Raw genomic sequence first — 27,648 nt, 5'->3', positions numbered from 1 at the left:
AGTTCCACGAAAATATTAGGTTGGCAACTGAGTGATTGCGGATCTTGTCAGTACCACCTAACGACAAAACCCGCAATCACTTAGTTGCCAACCGAACCTAACCTTAAACTAACCTCAATAGAATGGTTTATCACCTGTCAGTTATTTCTTCCACGACAAAATTGCAGTTCTGCTTGATAGCAGAAGGACCTGCATAAAAAGTAGCGTTTCAATTTTAAATAAAAACATAGTCACGAAAGTAGATTCGCGGAAAACGTGGAAGGGGCAAATGTTTTATTGCCCGATGAAAAATTTAATTCGACGACGCCCCCCCGAGGTTGAAGAAACAATCGCCGGATCTGATCTAGGAGCTCATAAATCCGGCGCATTCTCATGCTCTGAACGGACGCCACTGTATCGCTTGCCTCTTTTAAATTTCGAAATTATCGATCGCCAAAATCTATGACCGCCGTTCCTTCCAGCCTCGACGTTCACGCAAGCACAGTAAAAGCACCGCTGCGTCAACGTTGCTCACTGTGCATAATAATAAAAAAGAGAGAAAGAAAAAGGAATGTCTACATTAGCCATCGGCACGACAGATCTTCGCCCGGAGATAAGAGAAATTTACGAACCGGCTAAGCTATCGTTACACGCACACTCTTATCGATTTGTAACGGAAATGAAAGCGAATCGTTGTCGAAAACGATCGTTTTGCCCTTAAAAATTGTTTACACAACAATCTGATAAATATTTCTGTGTTTTTACACCTTGCGAAGAACCTCTGTTACTTGTGAGGATTATATGACATTCTGACAACTGAGTTATGAAAACAAATTCTAGAATAGGACTAAAGCATAGGACTTTCAAAAAAACATAGCGCTACAGGCATTGCACGGTTTTTAGAAAGCAAACAGGACTATGAATCTTCTAACACAAAGATGATATTTAGTGTATAATATGTAAGTATATTATATGACATATAGGTTAGGAAAATAATGTTCCGTTAATGAATATTTTTCGACCACTGAAATATCGTACGATTGGATTCTACGAGTGAAACACGAGCGCCCACTTCAATGGGAAAGCGACGTTATATAATTCAACGAATCCTTGTCCAACAAAAGTTTAAACATTGTTATCATGATCGTTCAATATCTATTTTGTAGTGATAGAATGAAGAGTGGACGTGATAACTAAATTTACTTAAAACATACGATCGTTCGTATAATTTATAATGTTTCATAGAATAATAATAAATAAAAGTAAATGTAAGTTTAATAATAAATATTAATAATCAGTTATTACCGATATTTATACAAATTCATATTTTTATCATACAATGGAAAAAAGTGAAATCTATAGAGAATTTTTTTTTATATAATATTTTTCATATTTTGTGAGTTACGTGCATTTAAATTTAAGTCTAATAGTTACGCGCGACGCCAAACGGTAACAAGGTATCCGCTACATCGTACATCGTAACATCGTATTGGAAGAAAGAAAAACCACAGAGTATGGCAACGCGGGTGTAACCTCATGCGTACCTACACCCGGACCGGACCACGAAGGCCACGCCAAATATCGATTCTCGCTAAACTCGAAATGGATATGGAAGCCCGAAGAATGTTGGAATTTTCTAGCGGGTTGCGAAGAGTTGGCATCGATAGTTCCCTACGTACCTCGCCTCTTATCTTTCCCGATCTGTCCAACCATCGTAACTTTCTTCTCCTCCAAGAGATCTCGGCCAATCGAACACTTTGAATCGCATCCCCGCGAGACAGACGAAAGAATTCGAAGTGTGGAAATGAGCGTTGCCACAATTGCAGTTTGCGTTTAACAGGAATAGCACCGGCTGATATTTATACTCGCTAGGAACGTTTCTCTGTGTTTCCTGCGAGCTCTAAAGAGAACACTGCGAGCCACAGCCTGGAATTCGTAGGTTCCACGGAAAGTAGAATTATTGCACATCGGAGACCGACTAGTACGAAACAAGTACGAAACGACTGGCGATAACGACTGATTCCCTCGATCGGTAAAAAACCACGTGATAAAGAAGGAATGAAGCAGAGAGGTCGCTGCAAAATGGGGCATCGCGATCGACAGCGTTCACGCGATAACGAAACGTCCTCCATTAAACGACGAACATAGCACGCGCACGTAATCGCAAAATAAGTTGCCACACGTTTTAACGACTTGGTTCGCTCTACTTCGCGTTTGTTTACAACTTTTCGTTGATCTAACGATTAAGTATTCGAGAACAGGGATTCGAGGACGTTCGATACGAGATAACGTTTATCCTGAGCTGTGAGTGGCAAAGAAGAAACTAAGAGGGGGTCAAGCTACGTTTGATGGCAAAGGCGTCAACTCGAAAGCACGTGAATGGCTTCTTCGCGTGATGCAATAAAACCTTATCATTCGCACCAGGAAACGTTCGATCGATGGAACTTCGATCGAGATTATAAGTGGAAAGAAGGCGCGATTTCTTTTAATCGATTTCATTTGATACCACACAGATGGGTGCCGATTGAACGACGAAAGATCCATGCAAGACTGAAGGAACAACGCGAATTTAATCCGCTTACTCGTGTAAGCGATGAACGTGCTTGATAATTACGTTAAACGGTGGACGGAGGCGCGAATCGTCGCGGGGAGACATCAACGCCCGATAATTGTACACGCTGGCCCCGAAGAACGCCGGGTCAAGAAGAAAGCCTATCGTATTTTGCTGAGCGAAGTAGGTGCCAATTGTAGCGGCTTTAATAAACTCTGTAAGAGACAATGACGGCTTTACGAGGTGCAATAGGTCGATTGTGCCTGCGATCTAAGTGATGAGATCATCGGCGATCGCACGCTCGCCGTTACTCTCGCAATTCCAATTTCGTAAATAATCTATTTGGTATTTTGGTGTTTCCTTTACTAGGGAAAAATATTTTTACGACCGTCGGACACCTTACGAAGTTAATTCAAATGCGATATATCTGTATACTAATCGACAATAGAAATAACATTATCTAATTAACTTACGTGTAATATAATTTAGTATCTACATTTGGAAGAAATAATTGCTCAGTGTTTGAGGACGTACAGTTGGTCAGAAAATGTCCGGTCATGTTCGGTATGTGGTATATTTTGTATGAAATTATAGGATTATTGGGAAGACCCAATTAAATATAAAACAATATACAGTGAATAATTATATTTTCAAAATGAAATACTAAATAACCAGACAAACATTTGTATAAGCAACTATAGGGTTGGCAACTAAGTGATTGCGGCTTGTGTCATTAGGTGGTAACGACAACCTAACCTAACCTAATATATATCGTAACACAAAAGAATTAATCTTATCTTTTCCTTTATCTATTTACGAGCATTGTCACCTATAGCGCAATAAAAACAAAAGGGTAACAATAATATTGACTATAATCATATCAACAACATTCTCTATCATATACATTAATCAATTAATTAAATAAAATTTCGAAAACTACAGTCTCGAACCAAAGCAGAAAACCAACATGGAGCGAACGATCAAAGAGAAACGACACACCGTCGGCTCGAGTCATTATTCAGATTCAAAGAAGAATCGACGAGGCGAGAGACGAAGCTGGACGACGACAGACCGCGACGAAGACGAGGCACGACGCGACCAAGTCAACGTCCATGACGACGACGACTACTACGACTACTACGACTACTACGACGACGATGACGACGATGACGTCGAGAAAGAGGCACGACAACACGGGTGGCGTCTCTCACGCACGCAGAAACGCAAACCTGAGTACATGAGAGTTCGCCGGTATAATATTACAGGCCTCGAGGCACTAGGACTCTACTCCTGGGTGTTCGTTACCCGTTTCTATACCGGGTGGCTTGGATCGATCGCGCGAGCCAACGCCGCAGCGAATATCGATTTCTCGCCCTCTTTCCAGCCGTTCGAGCGCAATGTTCCGCAGCTTCGATCGCGTTCGAGCTATCCGCTGGTCAATAAACAAGCAGCCAGTGCTGCACAACTTCGTGATATGCTATATACTATGATACTTTTTTCCCTCGACTCATAACGTACGTACGACTCATAACGACTCTTCGTTGTAAACCTCTAAAAGAATATTAAATGGTCGTTAAGGAGTTCCATTATTCCCCTTTTCTTTCCATCGAGATTTCTCGTAGAGGTTAATTTAGGTTAACCCAAGTCGGAATTGCGAAAAATTAGACGACAGAGGGACTCGCATATCTCGACATACCGATGGTCTCAGGTTGGGTTAAGTCGGACGACTTTCACGACAAAAGTCACAATTTTTAGGATTTCTCGAGCTTCTCGGAAGGTACCCACCCACGAGCAGCAAATTCACGGTTCCCATGAAACCGCACGAACGTTCTAGCCCACCAATGAACTCGCCAAAGAGTCTGGACTAAAAACTCGACCACCTAGATCGAAGGTGAACAACGACAACGTGCGCGACGAAACGGTCGGCAAACAATATAATCCTATCTTATTTACCGCTTGGAATGCCCCGATTCGCCACGCGACACCCGGTATAACGAGGAGACCAGTCGAAACTAGAGAGTAAAAGAAGGAAGGGTGGAAGGTTGTGGTAGGACTGAGCGAAAGAGAGAGAAAGAGGGAAATACAGATGGTGAAAGGAGAAGGAAGACGGAAGAGGGAGAAGGAAGGGAAAAGGGTGCGTCGAGGAAGCAGACGTAGGAGTTAGAGGGAAACGTGTGGTCTCTCTCCGCAAGGAGGGAACGTTGGTAGGGGGTGGTTCGGTTCTATGGTACCCCATGAAACACCTGGCTCCCCTCTCTCTCTCTCTGTCTCCAGCTTTCCGACTGTTCCATACATTGCCGCCTGCCTCATGCTACCGATCTTCGTCATATTATCCTAAACTGCATTGGCATCCCTTGGACCTTAGAGTTAAGGGCCATCTTTGCACGTCAAGCGGCTTGTTATGTGCTGGACAAAATATCTATATCCGACAACGGGAGATGGATTGGACGTACTCGGTTCATCCAGGTGTTGCTAAATATCGTTCCAACACTCTTATCGCTTGTCCAATCGATTCAGACGCGGGAAAGTTCAACAACAGAGGGCTTAATGGCCGTGAAGATTCAATCGACTACTCTGATATACACATACACGCTCGTCCATAAGTATTAGGAAATGAGATGAAATAAAAGAATCATTAGGGACTAATTGAAACATATGTGTGGCATATGGTCCGTGAACAATCTATATGTTTACCTATTCTATGGCGTAATAAAAATCCTGTAAATAATAAGAATAATTTTACCATTGGTATTGTATTATACAATTTTTAGATGCACAACATTTTTTGTTTGAATGCAAACGAAACGTGTCCTACGGCAGCTAGAGGACGATAGAAGATAAAGACCACAACATTAGACAGATTAGGTTTCATGTTTGTATCAACATAGCCAGATAAAGCAGCTGCGTGCAGATAGCGAAATGCATTTTTGGGACAACCTAATATATTTGTTATTCTTTGACTCTATGCATTCTGTACACGATTCCACAGAGTCAGCTTCAAAGTTTTGCAAACTTGTAGCTCGTGACTTGTAAGACGTACCGATGATACGAGTTCAATTTTCAATTCTACAAGAGGCAGACCCGACGCTTGCAACAAAATCCAATATTTACTTGATACAATAGAACCATTCATTGTGACAGTTCCGCAACTTCTTATGCGTAATACATGCGTGCGTTACGTATATAACATACTTTACATTTCACCATTGATCAACGACGCCATTTCAATTCAGGAAGTTTCTTCCACTCTGAACGTCTAACCTTTGGATTCGATTACACCATTCCTGTTTTTGGAAGACGGTATAAAATCTGCGTAGATGTCGAATGGATGTAGGTGTCCAAGAAATAGATCGCAATAGACTCTATGAATGGATCGCCAGGGTTCACTGGACGTAGGTGTCCAACGTTCTGTTCTAGTCGAATCGCAGGGATTCGATGAACGTAGGTGTCCAACGAGCAGATCGTTCTGATCTCCGATTAGGATCTAAAAAGGCCTCGTCTAGGCGTCCAACGTTCCGATTTTCGAGCCGGAAGGTTCGTCGATACGCCACAGGATCGCTAATTACGCTCGGGCCACAGTTTCTCGTGCCTGGCGTAAGCGCTCGAAGGCGTAGGCGTGACTCGCGAACGACAACCTCTGGCGCGGCGAGAACAATAAATTCACCAACGATATTCTCCTTTAATCCAGGGAGGAGTGAATTTTGGCTAATTTTTCGACGAGTTTTGCGTTTTACCAAATTGCAAATTATCTTTGTATCGGAGATAATTTTCAGATTCGGAGATGATCGCGCTACAGAGGAACGAGACGAGGAGTCGGTGTGTTCCGGTAGTAGTGACGGTCCTAAAATAGCGACAGCAACAGGATGATCGCGAGACGCCGTCAAGTTTAAGGTATTGTTCATTGGAACGCTACGTGGGTGAGGACAGTCATCGAACGTCGAAGCACTCGGTCCTCGACCGGTCATTTGCGATGCAAAATCTTTTCTTGGAAGCTGCTCGGCCTGATTCTATCGATGTAGGTTATTCTAACGGGAATCTTAGACAATGCAACAGTTTTTCCAGCTGCTTTCGACACCATACTCCCCGTGTATCTCTTCTAAAACGAGCCTGTCATTCAGCATCAAGAAATTATGTAATCAATGGTTGAAAAATAACGGAATAAAAGATGGCGGCGAGAGTTGGAGAGATAGAGAAGTGAGCGCCACAGGCGAATACAATCGTCGGATCTATCGACAAGCTGAGACAAGAATCGCACAAAGCATTTAGTAGCGTATGAACACTTTTTGCCGTGTGTAGGCGGTATTAGGATTGCGCAACTGCGCGCAGGATTAGGATCTGTGCGCGAGACCGGGAGAAAGGGGTAGGTGGGAGGCTTGATTTCCGCAAATTAATTCATAAGAACGTCGTCGGCTGACGTCACTTCCTGGATACGCGCCGGCAAGGCGGGATACGCTCGTAGACGCGAGACGATCGTTGCAAGAGAGCTCCTCTTTCTTATTCTCTGTCTTTCTTACGTTCTCTTCCGCGCAGCGTGTCGCGCATCTCCGTCCTGCTTTCTCGGCCATCGTTCCTTCGAGCCTCCTCGTTCATCCTTCTGTTTCACGCGGCTCACCTATAGAGGGATACACGTGCCAACTAAAAACCGCCTGGCTGGGCGTAAATAGAATGCTGCTACTTCAAAACCGCGAAAATAAGGGCACTGACATTCACCGGGTTCATCGCGATCGTCTTCAAAAAAAGAAATAACGCATCGATCGCCCATCTTAATCTCTGTATTCACGATCTATAGATCAAAGAGATAACGTTTTCTTCGAACAAAGTTAAGAACACGTTACGTGTATAGGTTAATTACTAATGGGATGAATCGACTGCTCCAGCAACGTACGAGGAAGAAGGTCGATTATCTTCGTTTCTGTGCGTGATCGTCAGATTAAACAAAGTTTCTTTGGCAGTTGAAATTACGACTTAATTACTAGCACGGTAACTTAATTGCCCGACGAATGTATCGTCGATCGAAGATGCAACGCCGAATCTAATTTTACCTCTAACTTCGTCACTCTTTTACAATAGACACTTCTCGATATAAACTACATCCTAAATATGTAGTTGGCCGTTTGGAAAGTCAACAAAGGAGCCGCCACGGGGCAATTATTCCGTCCCCGAGGATATCCCAACCTGTTTCCTTCGAAATCCTTCCGATCGCGATCATCTTTCGATCTTTGCTCGGCTACGCGGTAATCTCATTAAACCGGGGAAACGTATCGATGCCAGAGCTGATTAATTTCCGCACGAAACGAACAGGCCGGCCGGTTAGCGGCTCATTAAATCCACCTCTGTGAACCGTGCAGCGTTATTACGCCTTTGTCTTTATCATTTTGCCCGATAATTGCTGCTCCCTGGCCATCCTGTACGTACATTTCGATTCTTCCACGGTTTGTCCGGTTTCGACGTCTTATATTCGCTTGGCAACTAAGTGACTGCGGATTTTGCCATTGGGTGGTAATGACAAAATCCGCAGTCACTTAGTTGCCAACTAATACTTCTCTCGATCGAAGTACGTACGTTTAGCGAGAGACTCGTTCGGCGACGAAACCAAGGAAAATCATCGTCTCGGTTTCTGAACGAGGTTAAAAGCAGAAATCGAATCCTTTTTTGAGATGGTTATTTGAGGGGTTTTGCGGTTTTATGAGACTATTGTGATCGTCTTAACGCTCTTCTTAGGGACTTTGCTACCGGTTAACCGTTCACACCGATTTGGATTTATATTTTCAGAAAAAAGGTCGCCGCAAGTGTCAGGAAACCCTTTTGAGAAAAGGAACAGTTTCTAGTAAACTATGGGCTTGTATCGCAAAGCTGTATCAAGAAGAATGAGCAAATATTGTTTGGAAAAAAATTACTTGCATCTAGACTTTTCCTAATAGCTGCTAGGGAATGCTTGTATCGACAATAATTAAGTTTTACTATTTGGTTATCACCTTTTATTATAGTTTTCAGAAACTACAATTTATTGCTCAGCTAACTTTCTTAACTTACGAGCTATTCAATTGTTTGGTGAGTTTGGATTATTTAATTGCTCTATCAGTAGGTAAATAGAACACTAAACCTCGTTTAAAAATGTACAAAAATAGTCCAGTCCGGATTTACAGTTTTTAATAGTTTCATTAGCTGAAATGTTATCCCCAGAAAAATATCTACTATATCATAACATTTAATTTTTGCCAAATATTATATTATTTTTAGTCTTTTGGTTTATGAAGTTTACCTTGCTTTAATTAGTCTAGAAAATTTAGTAACGTGGGACACTGATGACCACCGTGGCAGTCGACGTGTTAATCTACAAACAATCATAGTTTCCTACACAAACAACAGCAACAAACAAGAACAAATAAATCAATCGCGTTTTGCCCGTTACTCCGGTTCCCGGTCCCACGAGAATCAGCCCATCGGCAACGGTTGAAATTCACCGGCCGTGTAACAGATCTCAGTAACAGAGGGGAATCGGCTAATTGGCCGGTGAAAATCGGCCCACGTTGTTTGCCGACTTTTCAGACCAAAATTTCGCCGCCAGGTAAACCACCGACTCATTAGCCGGCTACGGTGCAATTAGACGTGCCGGCAACAGCTTAATTAGCATACTTTCGTTGCCACGAACGCACCCTCAATGGCGGACGTGTATCCGCGATACATGGCAAATCCAACGATGCGCATGCGCAAACCTTTTCACACAAGATAATTCAGTTGGGACCAGGAAACAGAGAAACGTTACTCGCTGGATAATTTCACTTTAATTAGTGTGAACGTGATGGTTTAACTCGAGTAGTGAGTTGCACGTGAAACTGGTTAATTAGTAAGCTATTGATTTCAAAAGTATGAAACTATTTGGTAGAAATAGTTTAGTCAGATTATTTAACAATTGTTTGTTTGTTGTCACAGGGGTTAACCTCTAACGCTCCGACTTTTAACTGTGAATATCGACCGGCAACTTCAACTTATTCTCATCGCACTTCAACTTGCAAGTTTTTAAGTGTCAGATTTGAAATGAATATTAAAGTCATTCAAAACAATCTTTATTCATCTGAGAAGTAATACAATTTTAATTCCAATATTTATATTAATTATAATCGAGTAATGTGTGCAATTTTTTAAAACATTCATTCGAATGCAAACCAGGTTTGCGTTCACAGGTCTAACGGTACTCACTGTCGAGTATTATTTTTTATTTGTAAACAATTACCGATAATGACCGAAAAATACATTTGGAGTAAAGCACCGCACATCGGTGGTGCTTGAGAAGCACACTTGGAGCGTTAAGTGTTAATCCTTGAATGATGGCGGCTGAGTGAATTCTAACGCGGTTATCTCAGGTTTATTATTTTCTAAGCTACTCTTTATATTCACTATGTTCTGCATACTTCTATACATTTAATAAAAATCAACTTATCAGTATAAAATAAAACATTCCACTGAACCAATAATAACCTACTCTCCGCTAGACGAGGACTAAATCAACTAGAGTATCGCTACTATGAATCAACGGAAACCCGCTACTGCCGCGCCGCGATTAGCGCCGTCTAAATATTTTTCAAGTCAACCGCTGTCGTTCGAACGTAACGCGCGCGATATATAAATGCAATTTTATGTCTCCCTTTTTTCGTGCCACATGCATTCGTGCACGGTAGCAAAAGCGGTTATTCCAGCGTTAAATTTAATTTATTCCCAATGCTGACGTATCACGAGGTATTCGCGTGATCGCCTCTCGACAGCACAGCGAAAAAGCTTTCTCATTCGAGGAGAGTAGATCTGCGGATAAAAAGGGGTACACATTTTTTCGTGGAATTCCTTCGACACCTTTTTTCTCCCTTAAATCTCCGGTCTTTCAGCATTTTTTCGTTCACATAAACGGGAGAGAAAACGGTTTTCGAGCAGAGAACAGTTTAGATGCATTGAAAAGATCGGCACACGAATTTGAAATTCGCCGCAGTGGCGCAGTTCGGCCGGTAAATTACGCCAAATTTTCACGTGCTCAGAGGCATAATTTTCTGAACGATTTATCACCTTGGTAATGACGGCCGGGACCCACCTCGCAGTCAAAGAGATCGTATGTAAGCCGGAGAACGTTCGATAATGGCGTGGCCGGTCGGACACACCAGCCTTTCGTGATCGCGAGATGTAATTTGATATTAGCGGACCGTTTCGGTGGAAAAAAGTGGCGCGTTCCTACCTAGCCTTTACTCTCTTTCTCTACCTCTTTAGCGTTCTTCACCGCGTAGCATGGCCTGATCTAATGGACAATGGAAGGTCCACTCTGGCATCGAACCAAAGACACACCGACGTGAACACTGACGCGACGCCACGAATTTGCATAACTTCACGCTGCAGGTGTTCGTATTGCAGCTTCGTATGTGTAATGGTACGTGCATTCGTGTGCAAAATGACACGAAAGTAACGTAAACCATGGCTTTCGACGGTTGATGAGCAACGGTAATATGGGTTAGTAACTAAGTGATCGCGGATTTTGTCAATACCACCTAGCGACAAAATCTGCAATCACTTAATTGCCAACCTCCAATAGATGGTGTTAAAAGAACATATTTTTCGTGTATATAATTACATACAATTATATACAATTTCAGACAATTTTTTATATACAGTATAAATTATTAACCGTAAGTTCGTATATGAGTACATTATTGTCAACGAGTCTTGCTAATTTTTCTATCTCGCTAATTTAATATAAAATCTTCAAAAGATGGTACAATTGGACCGTTTGTATTTTAGAAAATTATCTAAATGATATTTCTCGAACGATAAAAGAAATATTGGATTGGCAACATTGGGTGGTTTTACAAAGGAGTTTATTGAATCCAGAAAATACAGATTTTAAGTGCATTATTCACAATAAACATGAATTTTTGTTGGGCAAAGGTACCGATACGCGGCGGTACGACGTAGCCATGCTGTATTATGTGTCGGTGCTTTACATTTTTTGTTGTATGATGCAGTTTTTGGGTTTAAGCCTCTGGATCTTTTTTTTTTTTATTTCTTTTTTTTCTGTTCTGAAAAACTTGGTCGCAAAATAGGAGCAACATTGGGTGGTCATTGGGTGGTAATGACAAAATCCGCGATCATTTAGTTGCCAACCCAATATATTAAAGTTTTCAAAATCTCAGTAATTTCGTTAAATAGATACAATCGAGATTTAGTTTGTATTTTAAGAATTTGAAATAGTCGTTAAAATGGCAGTGGAAGGCAGTTCTATTTACGGTAGATTAGCAGGTGTAACGATGATCGATCACCCGGTTGAAAGCAAACTGCTGCTAATGATTATCAATTAGGTATCGATAATTTATGGTTGACTCGTAGAGATAATAGCTTTGAGATATGTATGTAGGTCCCTACAAGCGTTGCAACAAATTTCATTTTCTAAATAAAAATATTTTCGCTATACTTTAAAGGGATAGACTTTTGCAATTGTTTAAATTGTTTAATCCTACTTTGTAGAATTGGCACGAGTGATAGACATTACGATTGAATATACATTTGACGAATAACATTACGGTTGAATGATATACGGATTGGAGATCGATTAAATATTTATGGTAGAGTATCGGCAGCGAGTGAAGAGCGATTCGTAGAATGCACGTGAAGAAATGGGCATACGTGGTGACATCTGAAGAATGAATTGCACGTGGCAAAAATCACCTATGCTTTACTTATTCGGTTAAATATTTTACTTACTTACTAATATAACTTGCCTACTACTTAATTACTTTACCAACCTAACCCCAATCTATTAATTTTACACGTCTCTTTAACCTTTTTCACTCCAATGTCGAGTGTAACTCGATATCAGTTTTTATCTCAACAGCTCCTTTGTCGAGTCCTATTCGACATTCTTTCAGTCCCACCTTTTTTTCTGATTGCATACTGGACATTGTTTCAAGATATATCATACACTTAAAAATTAGAAAATACAACAATAGTGTGAATAAAACTAGTATTTAAGTGAATTTCTTTCTTCCTTTATTTACTTAAATTGTCTTATTTTTTAGTTAAAGTAAATTTCAAATAAAACATTTAAAAGTGTTGGGAGCTGCTGCTAACAAAATTGAAACAAAATTCCCAGTGCAGTTCCCAGTACATACATACAATCCTTTTTCCATTTTCCTCTTACGAATTCATCCGTAGCTTTTATTATACATTTTCAAGTATTTATCAGCAATCGTTAAATTCTCCACAATTGCCCTGTTTTCTGTTTTAATTCCATGTTGCAGCTAAATATCCAACCTAACCTCAATCCGAAAGCCGTTGAACCAAAAGAAATTCGCTTACAAGAAGAAATTATCTGCAAAATTGCTTTCGATGCTAAATAACCGCATTTATTTCGATGAAATTTCGTAATATCGTTATCGCTTCCATATTTATAGCCTATCGTCTCTTTCTTTTGCCCAAAAGAAGGAAGTCGTCGATGCTGATCGATACGACGTTAACATCTACAGAACAATCGGTGAGCCTGCAGCTCTCCAAGCAGTTTTGGTGCATCAGGAGCAGTGGGCCGCTGCACTGCGACCAACTGCAGCACTCCCTGAGGGTATAAAAGCGGCGGGTGGTTGCGGAAGTCGTGGCTCGATGGAAATAAAGTTTCGTGCAGCAGGGCATCGCGAGGTTAAGAGCGGCGATATATCGCTGCGGCCTGATTTCAGTCCGGCACGAAAACCACCGTTTCCTAAGTCAGTCTTTGTACGCGGTCCCGTTTCTTACGTTTCTTCTGTCACCCTTTCTAACGTATCCCTATGTATTGTGTTTAGGTTATGTGTCATTAGGTGGTAATGACAAAACCCGCAATCACTTAATTGCCAACCCAATAATACTGTACAGTAATCGTTAATAACTAACGAACAATTAAAAATTAATAAGGAATAATCGTTTTCGATAAAATTCAATGACTATGGGGGAAAATAAAGAAGAAATAAAAGTGACGTGATTGGTCGACTTTGTTCCGATCGAGGACCGACGCAGAGTGGCGCGTAATGCACCGAATAACATTTGTGTCGCGCGCCCGAATAATTGATCGTCCTTTCACGTGCCACACCGGACGTAAATCGAAGAGCCGTGGTAAAATCGTTCGTCGAAGAGGATACGTTAATATTCATGATCGAGATTGTCCGAGCTTGTCGTGTCGACGTGAAGGATTATTTTCTCTTTTGGTCCAACGAATTGCTTTTTTTAATTTCAGCTATTGGCTTGGCAACTAAGTGATTGCGGATTTTGCCGTTAGGTGGTATTGACGAAACCCGCAATCACTTAGTTGCCAATCATCCAAATTGTAAACCATTGTGGAACAAAGAAAATTATACCGAAATATTTATTGTAAAATCTAACAGCATAAAGAATCTCTAAAGAACTAATGCCTCAAGGAATTCTAACATCGATAAAAAAGAAAGATAAACAAGTAAATTAATAAACGTAACGATACAGGTTTAAATAATCTCTATAAAAAAATCATAAATCAATCATGTTGACAAAAGTGTCGATTCTTCAGTTAACATTGTTTTGCTAAATCCTATCAACCCACGAACTTACTTCAATAGAAACTCGGTAAGCAGTTGTTCAATAGGATTACAAGTCCTAAAACAACACGTGAGAAAACATTCCACCCAGCATTATACAAAGACGTTCGTGAAATTCATTCGGACAAACTTTTCACGGCAAACTGAGCACGTTTTCCACTAGATTTTACGACCTGGTATTTAGCAAGCAGGTAGAGACAGTCGCGTATCCGACGCAGTCCACCGTTAACACCGACGATTTTCACCATCCGAGATCGGACACGATACGAAACGTGCGCCGCTCGCATAGTCATACGAGCATCCTCCTCGTTAGCCGAAATCGCCCTTTCACCTAGTCGATTCCGGAATAATGGGAAACTGGCAGAAAACTCTGGAAAAATGCAGAACAATAGGATTTGCCTAATGAAATAAACAAAAGTTCCATTTCCCTCCCAGATCCATTATTACGATAACATAGTTTAGAATACCGTAACGTCGTTCCATTCACCTAAACGCTACGAAACCCCATTCAATGCAATTCTAAAAATCTAATTCATTCGATTCACTCGCCAATTTTCGCCAGATATTGTTATATTCTTATAATATAAAATATTACTGTAATATTAATATTTGTGATAAGATAATCGTCGTGATAATTCGACCGAAAAATATACAGTGGCTGACGAAGGTATTCGAACGCTTACATACGCAAACTTGAATGATAGAAATAATGTACATTAAAGTAATGGTGCTTAGACAAGCAGATGTCAGTAGGAAGATGGAAGTTTTGAGGTTATGTCGGTAGAATTTGAAAAGGATTCAACAACGTACGTAGGAGTTGATACATTTATTAAAAACACGCATTGTAAGTGACTGACAAAAGTATTTGAACGCTACGTATGTTATTAAATTATTTAATATTAATATTTTGTTGGACTACCTTTAGCAGCGATACTGTGTCTCAATCGACGTTCCATACAGCAAACCAATGATTTTGTAAAAGTACACTCAACGGAGTTCCATATTTCTATAATTTTATCTTTCAATACTTACTTTGGGGTTATCTGAAATTTATTTCATCTTTTTCCGATTTCAGCCCATAAATTTTCAATCGGATTTATGTCTGGACTTTGCGGTGGAGTAATTGACGTGTGTGGTGTGTTTATACGATCCATTCTTTCACAATTCTAGCAGTATGCTTAGGATCATTATCTTCTTGGAAGTGGAAATCTTTCAATAATCCTAATTTACGGACACTTTCTTTAAGATTACTTTTTAAAATATTTGGACACTTATATCTATCAAGTATTCCATCAATAAGTATCAAATTTCCGGTGCCACTGGCGGCCATGCGCCTCCCCACCATGACCGATCCAACTCCGTGTTTCACTGTTTCATGTAAACGTCGATTCCAATTCCGTATTTAGTTTTCTCCGCACATAATTTTGACCATCCGGCCATAAATGTTAAACTTTGACTCGTCCGAAAAGATGACTTTGTCCCAAAAACAATTATCTTTATTAATATAGATTTTTGCAAATGTCAATCTTTTTTTATGATTTACCGCACTAATATATGGCTTGTTTCGCGGTACTCCGCCATGAAAATCATCGTTTCGTAAGATTCGTCGACATAATTCCGGGTGAACTTCTTTATGAAACATATCAGCTACCATACTTGCGAGTCGAGGAGCGGATGCAGTAGGATTTTTTTTAACTCGCGAATAACAACTTTCTCCTCTCTTCCAGTCAATTTCCTTGGTCGACCTGATCGACCTTTGTTTACAAGTGTTCCCTCGTTCTTTGACTTTTTTATCATATAATGTATCTTGGACTTCTGTTCACGATTCTGGCAATCTCGTTATATGATCTACGGTCCTCGTGTAATCGGATATTATTTCTCTTTCACAATTTTTTGTTTCACACTTTTTGGTATTCGTGTAAGTGTTAGTGTGCACACTTTTACGTTACTGTTACCGAAACGATATTCTAACGTCAAGTGAACGTAGCAATATTTTCATTTAGCAATGATGTTTACATTCGCTGCAAAGGAAGATGAAAAACTATCAACAGTGTTACAGCGTTCGAATAATTTTCTGAGACACTCATCATGAATGTTTCTAATAAAATTATCACAACTCCTGTCTATATTATTGAATGGTTTTCAAATTTTACTGATGTAATCTTGACACTTTCCCGTCGCTACACATACCAAATTGTTTTAACAAATTAATTTAGTACACCTCATTTTATTAATTGAATTTTATAAGTGTAAGTGTTCACACGCCCAATATCCAGATGGTATTTTTGCACAGTTGCTATTTTTGTAAATATTTTCCAAGAGAATCCCATGACAAATTTGATAAAAAGGCAGTTTCTTTTTAACTCTGGAATTTGCCGATCTTCCGTGCCGTTTCTACGGTGAATGAACGACTCCGAAATAAAAAAGAAAAACGCTGAGATAGACGAAACGGTAATCCTTTGACGAAAACAGCAAAATCGAATATGATTTACACGGACGTTTGGATGTTTGTCCAGGCAGCCTAATAATAACGGTGTTCATTGTTGTATCGTCAATCCCACGGCTGGACTCTTTCGTCTATTTAGAAATAGGCGTTACACGGGCATTGTGCGCGGGCTTCCAGGAGAGAAGCAGAAAACATCATTGTCCGAGAAATGGTCGAGTCCGAGTCGCCCTTGGATGCTCTCCTCCGCGTACGATACCCTCGTTGTTGCGATCAGAAACGAGGCCGAGCCGTTCGTGCGGAATACAAGTACCGAACACACGTACGCCATCTGAATAGTGCAGCATTACCGGATACCGCTCGTACACACAGGATGACTTTTATTATTAAACGATGAAATTCCACGATCTGGCTGCTTTGTAATCGTTTCAAATTTTTGTCAATAGAGTGGAGATTTTAAGCGCGATATAATCGAGCATTCTTACCAGATGAATTTTTTCGGTGACGTCGGTGACGTCGGTAAAATTCTATTAGATTTACCTTCTAATTAATCTTTCTAATAAAAAAAAACTAATTTTTCTAAAAATCTTGTAAATAGAATATTTCATTGCTATTTATAATAGAATCCTATATTCCAATGGATTTTCGAATTATATCAAAAGAATTACAACAATCTAGCAGTGTTTCTAAAAATTATCTTGTATTATCCTATTATGGTAAAAGTGGCATGATATGGTTCTAGTAATAATTACGAAACGCTAGAATTAAAGAAAACAGATACGATACCGCTTTTTTGTAGACAGTTTCACAACTTCTAATAATCCGAGAGTACTGTAATATGTATAAATATAGTTGAATAAAAATATTATACGTACCGATATTAGAACCCGTTTCATGATCGTTTTATTTCTACCATTCGTTCAACACCTGCGTTTAATTACGACTTGCGTTAAGCAAGTTGTAGGTAAAAGGACGTTTCCAGGACCACGTGATAAATTCGACACCGACAATCCTCTCTATCCACGAACACGTATCCAACCGTTTAATTTTCCAACTCGATAAGCCCGACACATAACACATCGCCGTTAATTAACAGACAGCCATGTATAATTCATGTGCTATTTGCTAATGGGGACAGAAATAGTTACTCTCGAATGGTTGGCACCGCGAAATTTCATACACCATACGCGACTCTGGGGAAATAAGAGTTCGCTGTATTAGATGTTTTATCGACGGAGTCGATTAACCGGAACCGTGAATCATATCGAAACGAATGGGCAAACCTTTTCGAGATTTCACGGTAATCGACCATTGATTCAACGCGCCGACTCTCGATTACATCTATCGATATACGCGTTCCTCATTGCAACAGGAGACATGGCGATATTTTTCACTTTATATTAGATTGTCCGAAAAGGTGATAATAGATGAACAACAATTTTTGTTTTATATTATTTTATCGAATTAGATATGATTCATTTCGTTCTATTTCTATTATTATGTTCGCGCATAATTCAATAAAGTAATATAAAACAAAAAATATTGTGCGTCTTACGTTACACTTTATTTGTCCTCTTTTCAATATTATTCTTGGCAACTAAGTGATTGCGGGTTTTGTCATTAGATGGTATTGACAAAAGCCACAATCACTTAATTGCCAATTCAATATTTCTCATTATATGCTTATATGTATTTATTCATGTTCTACTTATAGAAGAAAATATTTTCAGATATCATTATCTCTTATCTATATACTTTGTTATCTTCTAATGGATAAAACCACGAACGAAGAAAGGAAGATATCTCGCTCGATGGAAAGTGTGGAGTTCTAAAGAGAAGCTGTTAGGCGAATCGTGAAAGTAAACAACTTCTTTTTTGGAAGTATATACATGTAGTTACTTACCGGCGAACCGGCACCAAAGTGAAATTATGAAACTGTTTGGCAGTCTGCTGAGACTTATCTGATCTTTATTATCCTAAATTAGAATACTTTTCTTGCGATAGAGAAACTCCAGGTTTGATGAATACGTCTTTTGTAAAGAATAAATTTCCATTTCATTTTGCAAAGAAGAAAAGTCATAGAGTGTATAGCTAATAGATTATCTCAGACATTATTTTCTATTCTTTTCCTAATATTTTAACACTTGAACTACCGATAGTTAACAGTTTGACTGTCACGTTGGTCATATATGACCCGCCACGGTTTCTCCTGTGACGCCACTGTGTGGTCATTGGTGACCGGAGCGCTTCAACTTCTTACAATTGTAAAAATTGTATGAAAATTGACAGCTAGGGTATTTTCAACATAACCAATGAATAGAAGATACTTTGAAATAAGAAGTGCCCCATTGAACAATTAAACATTTTTATTGGAACATTAATGAAAAAAAATGGGAACAAATGTTGCATCTAACGGTGCACTGTGTTTGCATCCATATCGTTGAGAGGTAATCTACGAATATTATTATAAACACACCTTAGAAAATAATCGTAAATACTGCTTTATAATCATATAATTGAGGTTAGAATTGTGAACATACCTTAGTATTATATATAGAATGAGCAAATACTGTTTACTAATATCTTCTACACGTTTCAACAATATATTCTGCACGCTTTGCTTACGACGAAACAACGAATGCGAACGGTTTGTCGAAATAAACGAAGCCATGTTATAATATGTCGCTGTCAACTGTTACCACGGCGCCACGGTGGTCACCCGTGGTCACCAATAAGATAAACGGTCCATTGGGGAAGAATGTTGTCTTACATCATCAATTTATTATTATTTTGCCATTGTATGCTTTGAATAATAAAAATACTCCCGTGGCTTTCAGCGTGGCAGTCAAAGTGTTAACGCGAAGCTATTTCTACGAAAACCAGTGAAAATGGCTGATCTTTAAAAAATAGAATATTTTTATATTTATTGATTTATTGCATTTTTACGGAAGGAATTCCACGTTATGTAGTACATTTTTGGTATTATTAATCCATCATCCCTAAACGAGGGTTGACACATTTTGTAAAATTGTAGAACTAGTCATTTTGACTGCTATTGGTACAAGTAGCCTTGATAGAAAATTATTTTCAGTTTGAATACATAAAAAACAAAATAAAATTCATTAAATTATTCTTTCAGTTATCGTTGCGAAAGTTACAACATTACGGAAAAAATATACCACGAAGTAGAAATTTTCAAATAAAATTGTAAAACCAATCAATTTGACTGGTAATGGTCCACCTGCGAAGATCAGCGTTTTTTCATTGTTATATCTTTCGAATGGCGGACCGGTGTTGTGGAAGCATTAGAAACCATATTGGACGCGACAGACGCGCCACACCAGACGACGGAACGTCTATTCGACGATTCGAACGGCATCGAAATTTAGCGAATTTTCCGGTTTCTTGCCCCCTTTGATGATCCCCCGGCCGATATTCCGACCAGACGGCGGATACGTAAACCTACACGTCGAAAATAAATTTTGCCGAGTATTGCCGGTTCATTCTAAGGCGTATAGAATGATAGCTATTTCCGTTAAGGAGAAAAAAACCGGTGCCACTGTCTGTCCGTGGCTTCTAAAGATAAAGCGTCTGCAAGCGATTTAACAAGAAAATCACTCTGCTCCTGTCTGCATCCTGCCCTATCGAATTCGTTTCCCCTTTTTCACAACCCTTTTCCTCATTCCAAAAAAACGACCACCAAAAGACAACCCCTGGAAAAGGAAAAAGTAGGAGAGAAACGAAGAAACTAGCGATGAAATGGAAAATAAAAATATCAGTACGAAAGCGAACTATTCGCCTTTCGAAATTTATCGATGGCTAGAAAACAGCAGACGCGGATGTTGACTCATTGCCACTCTCACTTTTCCTGCGATTTGCATCGAATCTCTTCCACATATTTATGCGCTCGATGCGAGCGCACAAAATCCGACCACTCGTTTCCAATATTACCGATACGACACCGCCTCTCTATTATATTCTTTCTCTATGACTGTTTCACACTTTCGTTTCCTTTACATCAGAACGTTCCCTCCTTATGGATCAGACCTCACTGTAGGTAAATTCTCGAATAGTACTGACTCGGTACCCGAGGCCGACACACACAGCAGCGGTCCTCAGACACGTTTCTATTTATATTTTGATGTATTCGCGGCCGATTTTTGCCTAGAGGTTACTCATTCACTCGTCGATGAATTAATGTATAACGGATAGTAGCAGGAGGGGGCAGAGGTTTGCAAATGTATCGTATGCTCGTCTATTCGATCGAATAAATACCAATCTGTTTGGTTTGGAAATTTGATGAACGTACTCTCTTAACGACGATGAAACGGTGTTTATTTCATGATCGATAGATTGGGCGATGACGAGTCAGATATGAGATAAACAAACCTATCGAAACGAGACACGCTACGGTCTCCTTCTGAGCAACGATAACACGTACTGATCGAAATGATTCTGATTTATTTTGCTTCTGCGAAAAGATTCTTTACGCTGAGTTTTGATCAAAACCTTGCTGATACAAGTAATGAAATTTTTAATTTGAGAAAATTAAAAGTCGATAAAGTTGAACATCAATAGAATCATTTATATGATACTGGATATTAAAGTATTGCTATAGTATTTACAAAATGTGTATAGTAATATAATATCATTATATATATGAAAGTTTAAACGTTTAATAAAATTCTTTAATAAATACTGATCTTATCTATCTTGCCTATATAAGATTCCAATGAAAAATGCACTTTTATCATTTTTCCATTGAATTGGTCGATTATTAAGGCTGGATAGTATTGCCGACGTCTTGAAATTATCACAACGCTCGTATCAGCTGAAATACTTTAGGACCTTACGTTAACAGTTAATCCATGCGTTTAAATTTATCAGAGGACTGAAGAAATATGCAAGGTTGTTTACGTACATATGTACTACTTTCGGTTATCTACTATTATTACACACGACAAAGTGCTTCGATGACTGTAAGACCAAGGTTTTTCAGTTCCTCGACTTTTAAAGCTACAGAAAAGATTTATACTTTTCCTTTCAGAAACTACATATAATTTCGCGACAGTCTGAAAATAGATTTCGTTTCGACGTTAGGTTTCGCGTGCACGTAAGAAGATTTACAAAAAAAAAAAAAGTGGTTGTTGTATAAAAAAAAAAAAAATAGTTACAGCAAGTTTGAAAAATTCTTTTGGAACAAGAGAAAATATTTTTTTGTTTGCATACAAGGAGAGGCAACTTTAGAAATAAAAGTTAGTTGGTTTATTCACTCATTAGACAAGAGTTGGTTTCGCGACGCTGATCGTTGCGACACTGGCGACAATAGCGATCATTTGGCCGCTAATTAACACCGATATGAGAAGAATCGGTGTTGCCGTGTCGCTGCGGCGTGTCAAGAGGACACAGATTCTCACAACGCGGCCACGGATTGCCGTAATCCAAATAATTACCACCGCCATTCTCTTTCTCTCCGTGACAAAATTCTTTATTTACCACAGAATTCCTATATTATCATCATTCGGCTCTTACTCCCGGTCTAATTCAACGATAAATCGCTTGAACGATGCTCGATCAATCGAACAGTGAATCGCAGAGTGCAATTTGCTATTTAAGAGCAAATTACGAACGTAGAATAATTCGGGTAAAACGGACCACGATAAAGAAACGCATGAATTCATGGGTTTTCACGCGTGTAGTCTATGACTGATCTTTTTCATTGAACAGTATGCGTAATCGATACAAATAACCGATTGATCAGGTAAAGCAGAACTACGAAATGCTTCCTTCCTGTTTACATAAGCATTTTATAGATAAGATTTAATAAAATATCAAAAGTGTGATCAATGAGCAATATAGACGAATTAAAAATAATTTCGACTATTATTTCCACTATTTTTGTCTTTCTTATTTCCTTATTTATTTCTACCGTGTTCCGGAAGTGTATACGTCAACGAGAGACGCTTGAAGAGAGCCCTAATGCTACGAAAGAAAGTCATAGAAATTGGTAGAGGGGGAATAGTTAATGAAATTCAAGGTAGGAAGAGAAACACGTTGACACGTATTAAAACGATGACAGCGATCGACGATTTGGATTTGAGAGGAAAAGGGGTTGGTAGTGAGAAGCGGGGAAGGTTAATTTTATGCGACGCTATGGAAATCCGAGTCGATACGTCAAATCCTCTCTGCACGGAATACACGCGAACTCGTATAATACCGCGGTTACACGGGGCCGTCTCTCGTTTTTGTTCCTCTTATTCTGTCTACGTCGTCCGCTGTACGCTTCCATTTAACAGCTAGCAGTAGCGGTGCACTGACTCGAAAGTCTGGGAATCGAAACCGCACGGATTCCCCGGCGGCGAGCCGCCTACCCGACTAGACAAGGACCGAGAAAATAGCGAAATTTTTACCGAGATGCAGAGAGAGTGTGACTAAAGCACGCGTCGTCGATGCTGGAAAAGAGACATGGGCATGCACACGCGCAGGGAAAAAGACGAAATACGAATACATACGTACATACGTAATAATACGCTATACACTATAATATTTATAGCGTGAAACAGCCGAGAAACGAGAACGACATTTTCTCGATTCGAGATGCGTCAAAAGTTCGCAACGATTGATTTAACATTATGTATACAGCTTACAAACGCGAGAATTCTTATTGGTAATTGTTATCGATGATTCTTATTGGCGAATGCCAATGATTCGTAGGCAACGATACCACGACGACGATCGTCGTTAGTTTTTCTCTGTCGCGATTCCCCTGGCGTGCGCGGCGTGACTTTTTCCTTGTTGAAACGAGAAATAATCGACAAGGCGGCCGTCAAACGTTTCCGACGTTCCGTCCAGCGGATAGAAGAGATGGATTGCGTGCTAACCTGAGAGTCTAGCGAGGAATCGAAGCATGCCAGCGGCGGAAGACCAGCAATGAGCCGCGGTTCCAGCGACTAGAATTCCACCAGCGATCGGCATTTGTGTTTTCCTCCTCTTTCCCCAATTGTCCTGGCTATGTGTGAATGTGTGTACGTAGTCGGTTTGGCCTCTCGTGTCTGCGCGTTCCTCTTCGGCCGTATGCCAGAAAAAGAGAGGTAGGAGAATCGCACGAAAGAGCGAGAAGGACGGAGTGTGGCCAAGGGTGACGCGGAGTCCTAGCCTAACCTAACCTCTCTTCCTCCTTTGGTGTAAAGGGATACACAAGCACGCACCGGATGAAATGCAAGATCCTCTTTCGACGGGGCCAAGCACGAGACAACCGGTCGCGCACTGTTTTTTCAGTTCATGGCACACACTGTTCCCATAGCCCGTGATTTTTCCTCGGATGTTTGACACTCCCGTTTCGGCTGGACAGCAGCCGGTTTCGTTTCGTTTTTCGTTTACGTGTCGGTAGCGTGTGTGCGCGCGTGCCGTGCCGTGCCGTGTCGTGTCGCGCCAGTGAAAACTCTGCCAGCGCACAGACAGGAATGGTATAGACTCAGACAGAGACGGGATAGATAAATTGGCCTTCAGCGAGAGAGAGGGAGAAAGAAACAGTCCATTACGGGGAGAGGGGAGAAGCGCGTACGACGGCGTAAAGTCCGACCACGGCCTCTATGGGATGTGAGAGAAAGAGAGACGGTTTCTATCTCGTTCTCTCTAAGGATACTCCTCTCCGTACACTTCGACACGATGTTGTCACGATTCACGCACTCATTCGTTTCTCGACATTCGAGTGGCAGACGCGTAAAACCCCGCGCGCGCACTTCAGGAACTTCTATAAAGGTTCGGAACCAAAACCTGCTGCTGCTGCTGCTGCTGCTGCTGTTCGTTGCTGCGACTCGACAAACGAAACTTGTATGTACGACGAAAAAGCGCGTTACGCCGTGATCGTACGCTTCGAAACACTGTTACTTAAACCACGAGTCACGGAAACTCTCTCCTCTTTCATCGGCTGTTTTTCAACGACGATAACCAACAAACGCGAACATGCGCTATCGTAGCAATGTTAGATGTATCTGTACGATTGTCCCGTCGATGATGGTGGTATTACTACTGGTTGCTGCTCCTGTTAGATATGTCATCGTGACCGCGGTGAGAATCGCGGTGATATTCGCGGTGTTCGTGGGCCCTGACGGGCCCTCGCGGTTCTATTGGTAACGACACTGCACTGTCATACACAGACTACGATAGAACAGCCGAACGACGACTGACTCCTCCACTCGCAAGCCACCAGCAACGTTGCCACATCACACCCGAGTTTCAATCGGACAAGTCTTCGGCCACCGACGTACAGGTACGACGATCACTGCGTTCTTGGTGCTGGCGCGCGACCGACTGTTCCATTCGATTTGTTCTCTCCTCTTCTTTCTACCTCGCGATTCTTCCTCGATACACAGTTGTCGTTGCTCTCGTTGTTGTTTGTTCTGTTCTCTCCTGTCCTGTCCTGTCTTGCTCGTCTTGTTCCGTTCCTTTCTATCCTCTGTACACGTCGAAATCGTATCCGCTGAATCAAGTCGTTTTTCGCCTTGCCACGACTTGTCACCGATTCTCCAAGCCTTTTACAGTGCCTTCACTCTTACATGGTTCTCTGGAACACGGCGTGTTGTGTCGCGACGACGAGGGTCACACTCGGCAACTGATCGCTGGCTATTGTCGCTACTATCGACTGCGGATTCGGTCGGTGCATCGAAATCCACAGAAACACTGTGATCCGAACGAGCACACAGCACCGAACTAACTGACCACATCTGCTGCCGATTTGCTGGCAGCTCTGTTAACTACAGCGCACGGCCGGCCAGTCTGCCTCTGCCTCTGCCAGCCAGTATGCTCCCTCGCTTTCTTACTCTCACCTACCAGCAGCCTGCCAGCCTTCTCGAATCAGCCGAGCCTACCTCTCTCGTGTATTCTCCTTCCCTTCCCTATCCCCTGCTCAACCGCTTTCCTTCTCCTTTCCTCTTGCCCTCCTCACTACTCGCCTCTCATTCACTCGCTCGCTTGCTTTCTCCATCCTTTTTCCACCGTCGATTCTCGCTTCCACCTACCACCTTCCTATCCCCTTCTTCGTTCAATTCTTCGTCTCTCGCTCTCCATCGAATGAATGGTTTTAGTTCGGGAGGGCGTCCGTACCGGAAACAACCGATTGCATCCGGAAATCACCGAGCCTGTACTTCCCGCATTAGAGCGCTTCTTGAATAAAATTCTATTCTTTCCTCCTTTCTTTCCTCACCGTTTGATATCTTCACCGCGTAACTTCCTTCCGAATTCGTCATTCTCACACGTACGTATCCGGGGAAAAACAGTTGATAATATAACTCGTTTATCGACCGTTTCCCTTACAGCGAAATCGTCTATGACACTACCGCGACTCACCTTTCTCCGTATGGGATGTAATCCGTTGTACAGGATCGCGTTCCACGAACTTTTTCGTGTAACTTTTCGTGCGTGAAATTGTAATACGTTTTGACGCGTGCGTTTCGTTTCTAATGCACGCGCTTCTGCGCGTGTTTTCCTTTGTCGCTTCCTCTCTTTTCCACATTCCCTTCCTTCGTTCGATCGACACCGCTTCTCTTCACGGAGTGTCCCGTAACGGTAGTTAAATTGTGTATCAGTCGCTCGTATGAACGCATTTGCATCATTGTACTATTTATGCAAATACTCTTTCTATTACAACGGAGTTACACATTTTAACTTATCGTGTCCCAATTTTCTCGTAAAGTCTACAACCATAGTTCTACTTTCTACGAAAGTCCTATTCGAATTTCAATTTTATAAAATTTTAACTTTTTGAGCGGCTAAAAAAAATAATCTTTATGGACAATAATAATATGCTTTTATTACAAAATGGTTATCGCGTGATTTTTTCGTATAGAAATTTTGCGTCTGCGGAGCACGCGTGCAGAAGTACAAAAATCGTGAACGGATTACATGTTCCATATTTCGTGTAACTGGAGCAGTATTTTAGGCCGAAAATTGGCGCCGATTAAAAGAACTGCAGCGTCTGGTGAACTAAATTATGCAAGAAAAATATACCGAACCTCTTCGGCAAGATACGTCAGTGAAGGAAATGCTGCCGCTACGATTGCCATTCTGTTCGCATTTTTTAAACATTTCTTTAAGATCCGCTCGAGCATGGAATGTTGAAAGCAGGCGTAATTCGTGGATACAGTTATGACGGTTCAAATTAAACATCTTGATCTATCTTCTTTCCTGTTTGGTCGTACAACTTTCTGTGAAGTTTCTTTTGCAATTAAGTATATTTTATAGTACAACGAATCAAATAATAAAAAAAATAGTAATAATACAATTTGTTAGTAACGAATGATGATCATCATGAAATATGTACAACTTTCTATGTTTGACGACAAACTAACGTTTATTTACATAGAAGGATGATATCGTTTCCTGTTTTATCTGCCCTTCTCATCAGATTTCTCAGTTGGTTGTATTAATTTTAATGTAGCTATACAAATCTCGCATTCCATTGTGCAAGCTAGTATATAAGATAATAAAATACGCCAATTCATAAAGTTCAAAGGGACACATTGAACGATAATCGGAATTATGTTTTAATATATGTATTGTGTGTATATGAAGCGACATCTAACAACGATATGTGCACAACTGCGACAAGAGAGTTCAGCCATTAGACGCGATGTGGCGCTTTCTTCTTCTTTTAATCCATAATACGTAATAAACAAATTTTCAGGGAAAAGAATTAATGTATGTATATAATGTACTCTTAATTACAAAAAACATTCTTCTATAGCTTCGAATATGCCTAATTGCTTATTGTATTCTAACAATAAAAATGATTATTAAAACTCTTAGTTGCTTGAAATTCAACAGCCTTGTCTTATAATTTCTATGACAAATTTTATCATTTGGTAAAATTCAATTGAATAATAAATTTGCAAGGAAGTGAATTGTCGGTTTTATTTCTATTTCAGAATTTTTAAACAAATCTTTATACCATAAGATTAAACCTCCACTTTCCAAACGTTATGGAGAGAAAAATGGAAACGATGAGAAACAATAGGCCGCAGGGGCAGGTTCTTTGAGATTGCGTTCGCATAAACGACATCTGAAATATATTTAAAAATAGTGCGAGACTATTGAAGCATTTCGCC

General features: G+C 40.4%; 1 protein-coding gene across 3 annotated transcripts in view; it reads right to left on the bottom strand.

Annotated features, from left to right (window-relative positions):
* LOC126875318 (uncharacterized) overlaps positions 1-26,778 on the bottom strand; it is a 71,398-nt gene extending 44,620 nt beyond the window's left edge. The window contains exon 1 of one of the 3 annotated variants that reach the window (XM_050638179.1): positions 23,425-26,778. In XM_050638179.1, the coding sequence (XP_050494136.1) occupies positions 23,425-23,518 (94 nt within the window). In that variant the 5' untranslated portion in view covers positions 23,519-26,778. Of the gene's footprint in view, positions 1-1,658; positions 1,840-23,424 lie in introns of those variants that run through there. The other 2 variants (XM_050638177.1, XM_050638178.1) reach the window with 2 other exon arrangements.
* Between the last annotated feature and the right edge of the window lie 870 nt (positions 26,779-27,648).

Source organism: Bombus huntii, chromosome 18 (genome assembly GCF_024542735.1).
Source record: "Bombus huntii isolate Logan2020A chromosome 18, iyBomHunt1.1, whole genome shotgun sequence".
Classification (NCBI taxonomy): Eukaryota; Metazoa; Arthropoda; class Insecta; order Hymenoptera; family Apidae; genus Bombus; species Bombus huntii.
The sequence above is the reverse complement of the archived record's forward strand: the minus strand, read 5'-3'. Positions and strand labels throughout refer to the sequence as shown.